Source organism: Triticum aestivum, chromosome 7A (assembly GCF_018294505.1).
Source record: "Triticum aestivum cultivar Chinese Spring chromosome 7A, IWGSC CS RefSeq v2.1, whole genome shotgun sequence".
Taxonomy (NCBI): Eukaryota; Viridiplantae; Streptophyta; class Magnoliopsida; order Poales; family Poaceae; genus Triticum; species Triticum aestivum.
In genome coordinates this window covers 81526386-81532577 of record NC_057812.1, presented here as the reverse complement: position 1 = coordinate 81532577, position 6192 = coordinate 81526386, and the positions used below count along the sequence as shown (strand labels likewise).

Here is a 6192-nt window from a genome sequence, read left to right as displayed (position 1 = left end):
TCAGTATATGTAGTTCAAATAAACATTTCCAAATGAGATTAGTTCACTTTTCAATACTCAACTTACCACTTTGCTCTCAACCCTGAACTACAAAACTAGTTAATGCACACATCCAACTTGTCAATCCGTTCAAGAATCAATCCCAAGCTTGGTTGACACTGGTTTTCACCTTCTTGACTGGCCTATTAGCGTTGTGATGTCACACCTCCTTACATGTAGGACCCACCTAGAGAAAAATGGTATGTTCATACCAATACCACATCAATCTCAGTTGCAATGTTTATACAACAACCATAGTAAATAGTAACAACACATATTATTGACTCTCCAAACACATATGCAAATATAATTTAAATCATAGCATCTTATACATGATATCACATACAATACTTTGAAGGAAGTTTAAGTAATACTTGTATACTAGCAGGAACAAAGTTCACTAGCCCCTACTACGACGACAACATCATATAATTCTCACAACATACTACTACTTGTCTTCAAGAACGACAACTCCAAACTAGACTATATTGTTCATGGTGAAAAATGGACTCGAAGGAGTTTGCAAATCAAAACTTGGATTTTTGTTATCCCCACCAATTGTAGATTGCAAGGCGAGTGCTTTCCAGAAATTAAAGCTATTCTCCATTTTCCATGGGCCAGCATCATCGAGCTCCACGTCATTGATGCTATAGCGTTGGCTTCCTGACCCTTTTCTCTGTAGCCTCATGAAGTACTTTTGTGCATGGCCCGAAATCTGGGCTGGAGTCCTACTAGTGACGAAGTACTTTGATATATCCTTCCATTTTCCACGACCACATACACTCAACCCATGGAGAAAGAGCCTAGAATAACCATGTTCAAGATGAACTAGTTAGGTTAATTCTTTCAAGGACATATTGATCATTAATATATTGCTGAAAATGCAATAGTTGGAGTATTAAAACTTGTAACCAAATATTAACCCTTGTGCTAGGAAAGGACATCTCTTTTTATTTTTACGATGTTATAATATAATATGTGATAATAGATGATTATAAATGAATAAGGAATTTCATTACTAAAATGGTCATATGTTGATAATAGATATAAATAGACCATGTTAATACTTGCAATAGTAGTTTCATTCTTTACTATGAATATATAATTAACTACTCCATCTTTAGTTGCAAGGATAAGCGTTGGTGGTATTAACTTATTAATGGAAGCACAATAATGAAATAAAGTCGGTTCTTCACAAACAAAATATATACATCTTGGTACTATTGTTTCTGGTAAATGTGAAATGGGCACTATGAGTACAGTAAAAATAAAAAAATAAACCTCCGATTCATGATAATGAAAACCCACATAATGGTTAATAGTATGTTGTCTATTAAAATACACCCGACATCTCCAAGCGAATAATCGAAATGAAATAATTTTTTAAATCCCATGGATAATTAGGAAGTATGAAACATGAATAACCTGTGTTCCTCTAGGGTCCAAAACCCCTTGGCACGTGGTGCAAGCACTGGTTGAGGGATGCACATCTTATTCTCCAACACCACCTTGTTCTCCTCCACCATCTGCACCTCTTCTTGTATCTCCATGGTTTGCATACTCTCTAATGGAAGACCAAACAAAATACCCATTCCTTCCATGACAACCTCCTCTTGCCATCCAAAGTTTTTATTCACAAGGCCATCCATGGTGTAAATCACACCATGGTCACTATTGGAACCGTTGTACTCCTTCTCTGGACACTGCAACAATATGCATCTCCATAACAAGATCATCATACAAGTCTGTTACCTGTTGCATGGTCTTCCTAGGGAACCATGCTTTGAGATTGGACACGATATCATGCTTCTTGTTCTTCTCATGGATGGTGCCATCATTGTTGTAGTAGTTGTTGAGACGTTCAATGATTGATCTCGCCCCCTCTACCTCAGAGGGGTTCCACTCCTGGTTGACTCTTTGATTCATGGAGGAAATTTGAGGCTTTTTAGGGGAAAACTTATGAGAGTTTGGATAAAACTATGAGAGGTATGATACCGAAAGAGTGTTTGTATGGAGATGGTGATGAGGAGGGTACGATATTTATAGCATCACCATATAGAAAATCTTGTTCTGATGGTAAAACATGATTAAAAGACTATAAATGCTAGTGACATGTATTTGCTATATGAAATATTATATCCGATTTATGACATATCGAGGCTACCAATTTCATATCCCATTGTCAATATACTTTCGGTGGACAAGGAATGCATATTTCAATTGTACTAATAATGCCTCGCCCAAAATATATACACCTACGTCACATATATGATCCATTAAGTGCTATATAATCAAAGCGTATCTTACTATAAGTCATGATATTACGCACACTATTTTGACTTGCCATGTGACACAGTGTAGAAGGTCAAACACTGACATCAGAGTCTTGATCTTGTGTATCTTCTAAAGGATGTTCTAAAGAATCTATAAATGGCACAAATTGCATATATATTTCTCCGCTCAATATTTCTTCTACGTGCACATCAATTTAGTGCACAACACAAACATTACGATTTAGATATACATATGGTTGATTGGTGAATAATCGCATGGGTGTATGATGCAAGAAAGTTAAGTCATGGGTAGAGACTAGTCTTTGCATTAAATTTAAAGATTTAATCCACATGATTGTGTCAAATTTCCATTGTTGCTAAAAATTTGAACTATTACATATGATCATCTCTCAAATTTCATACGGATTTCCTTGATTGCCAAACAAAGCCTTGATATGAACAACGCTTTCATATGTAACCATTATGACTTGTTTCATAAAATATACTAATATGAAATTATATTATGTTGTACTATACTACGTGAAGGAAAAAATTTGGATAGATTTTCAAAAGAAAAGAAAAAATACATAACCACCATGATCGGTACTATGGCACTCACCATTTCTCACAACTTCCCCGTGATAGACCCACCTTATATAGGTGATGGACATACATTGATTTGTATGCGACTACCAATAAGGTCTGTATCATGTCATGCCATAGCAAATTATTACACATACTTCATGGGCACAATATATTTTCACATTCGTTGTTGTTATCAACCATGAGTTGCATAAACTACTTAAAACCTTTTGAGTATTCTAGGGTCATCTCGATTGAATCTGTTATCCATTTTTTACCCATTGCCTGCAAAACATGAAATTGCATAATAATTTGCATCACCTAATCGAGAAAACCAAATAAATCTTGCTAGAATGTCTCACAATAATTAACTAGATCTCACTTAAAATCACCCTTACTTCACTGTCCCACAATCACACACCACTTCAATGTGCAGCAGGCGCACGTCGCCTCACCATGGCGCCCTCTCACCTTGCATTGTCAGTGATGTGGTAGTCGAGCAAAACTCTGTGTCACAGTACCATTGTTGCCAATTGCTTTGTCTATGAGGGAACCGCGCAATCCTTATTCTATGCAACATGGTAGTTGAGCACAACCTTATGTCATCGTACCGATGTTCCCAATTCCTTTGTTTACGAGGGAACTGCACGATCTCCATTAAGTGCAATTTCTATTAACAACGAACATGCCACAAAATAATTCAGTTGGAAAAATAATTAGTAATTTTTCTATTTATATTTCTTTCACTAACGCGTCCAACATTTTTTATGACACTCAAAACAATCACTGAATATGCATGTGACTTGCGACACTTCACCGGCGTCACATAATATCAGATCGAATTGTCACCCAACATGCCGAGGGAGGCTGCTCTAGGTGGCCATTAGCTTGTGATGGTCACCGTCATAGAAAATGATCTTAGATGATAGTTCTTTCCCCATCACAATGATTTTTGTCACAAGAGATGGCATGTTTTATAGTGTGAGAACATTTTTGTTTGAACCTAAAAAATTTTCTCCATGATTACCTCCAGCTTGCTGAGTTGTACCTCATGCGACTCGACCTTGCTCAACCGAGTATTGACTTCATCAATTTGGTCTTAGATTTTATCCTCCTTGAGCCCTAGTGTTGTGACCTCATGACACAAAATGTCTAGCTACTCAGTGATCTCGTTGTGCTTTGTGCGGGTGCCCATGGCCAGATTGAACACAACTCTGAAGCTTCACCCAGGAAAATCTAGAATCCCTTTCCAATGACTTCGCCCTTCTGCCACCAACTAGATGGTGTCTACCGCCGCCATAGCTCAGACTGAGATAGAGGGATTTTAGGAGAGATCCCAACCCTTGCTTGATGTGAACCAATTCACCTCCGAGGATAGAAGTGGCTACTGATACCATGATAGGATCTGAGAACGAATTAGAGGAAACGAACATGAGATGGTCTCAGTAATCACCCTGAGATGAATAGTGAGACAACTTGCAGAGATCAGTCTAATTCACCAAGTACTAGCTATAGTTCTAAGCTAACTAAGGTATTATAATACCTGGGAAAGGGGAAGATGCAGATCCATCGATCGCAGAAGCTTTTATAACTAGCATTGTTTCGCTTAAACTTCGGTGAGGTTATTTTATTACCTAAGGTTAATGAGGCCGAAAGGACACAACAATATAGACCTATCCACCTCCTTAATGTTGGTTTTAAAATACTCACGAAGGTTGCAACTATTAGGCTAAATTTGATTGTTGAACATGTGATTCGTCCTTCATAGACAACTTTTATGCAAGGCAAACATGGCCTAGATGGAGTCGTTACCCTTCATGAAACAGTCCATAAATTACATCGGAAAAATTTGAATGGGGTGGTACTCAAAATAGATTTTTTAAAAGCTTAGGATCAAGGCAAGTGGCCCTTTATTCAACAAACTCTCATAATGAAAGGATTATCTGAAGGAAATATGCCCTAGATGCAATAATAAAGTTATTATTTATTTCCTTATATCATGATAAATGTTTATTATTCATGCTAGAATTGTATTAACCGAAAACATAATACATGTGTGAATACATAGAAAAACAGTATGTCACTAGTATGCCTCTACTTGAGTAGCTCGTCGATCAAAGATGGTTAACTTTCCTAGCCATTGACATGGGTTGTCATTTGATTAACGGGATCACGTCATTAGGAGAATGATGTGATTGACATGACCCATTCCGTTAGCTTAGCACCCGATCGTTTAGTATGTTGCTATTGCTTTCTTCATGACTTATACATGTTCCTATGACTATGAGATTATGCAACTCCCGTTTACCGGAGGAACACTTTTTGTGCTACCAAACGTCACAACGTAACTGGGTGATTATAAAGGTGCTCTACAAGTGTCTCCGAAGGTACTTGTTGGGTTGGTGTATTTCGAGATTAGGATTTGTCACTCCGATTGTCGGAGAGGTATCTCTGGGCCCTCTCGGTAATGCATATCACTTAAGCCTTGCAAGCATTGCAACTAATGAGTTAGTTGTGGAATGATGTATTACGGAACGAGTAAAGAGACTTGCCGGTAACGAGGTTGAACTAGGTATTGAGATACCGACGATCGAATCTCGGGCAAGTAACATACCAATGACAAAGGAAACAACGTATGTTGTTATGCGGTCTGACCGATAAAGATCTTCGTAGAATATGTGGGAGCCAATATGAGCATTCAGGTTCCGCTATTGGTTATTGACCGGAGACGTGTCTCGGTCATGTCTACATAGTTCTCGAACCCGTAGGGTCCGCACGCTTAATGTTTCGATGACAGTTATATTATGAGTTTATATGTTTTGATGTACTGAAGGTTGTTCAGAGTCCCGGATGTGATCACGGACATGACGAGGAGTCTCGAAATGGTCGAGACATGAAGATTGATATATTGGAAGCCTATGTTTGGATATCAGAAGTGTTGCGGGTGAAATTGGGATTTTACCGGAGTACCGGAGGGGTTACCGGAACCCCCCGGGGGTTAATTGTCAGGACCGGTTTTTCGGGATATTAATTTCCCAAAAGCGGCCCTTGTGCTCACCAGCCCCAGGATTACTGTTAGCTGATGAGACACCAACTTGTTACAGAAACTCCAAGCAAAATACAAAATATGTAGTACAAGACCATTCTGGCCTATGAGTACAACAAATGGTTTGCTAGTGGCTGTAGGCGGAAGCGGTTTGCGGATCACCAGCGTCTATGGGACTCCATTTCCCACAGGAACAGCTGACCAGGATAACTCCTATCTTCGCGCGGCTGATATCACCATTGCGTAGGGTCC

At 38.6% G+C, this 6192-nt stretch overlaps 1 protein-coding gene across 1 annotated transcript; it reads right to left on the bottom strand.

The window, feature by feature from the left end:
* Positions 1-517: 517 nt before the first annotated feature.
* Positions 518-1965, bottom strand: LOC123153173 (uncharacterized). Its single transcript, XM_044572416.1, has 3 exons — positions 1792-1965; positions 1465-1742; positions 518-842 (listed from the first exon to the last, which is right to left on the bottom strand). Exons 1-3 carry the CDS (start codon positions 1963-1965, stop codon positions 518-520), a joined length of 777 nt encoding a protein of 258 aa, XP_044428351.1.
* Between the last annotated feature and the right edge of the window lie 4227 nt (positions 1966-6192).

Bases quoted from the DNA above. Each gene is read 5' to 3' on its own strand.
- LOC123153173 (XM_044572416.1), bottom strand. From the start codon at position 1,965: ATGAATCAAAGAGTCAACCAGGAGTGGAACCCCTCTGAGGTAGAGGGG. The intron at 1,743-1,791 runs GTAACAGACTTG...ATATTGTTGCAG, and splicing joins CTAGGAAGACCATGCAACAG to TGTCCAGAGAAGGAGTACAA. The intron at 843-1,464 runs GTTATTCATGTT...TGGTTATTCTAG, and splicing joins TGGACCCTAGAGGAACACAG to GCTCTTTCTCCATGGGTTGA.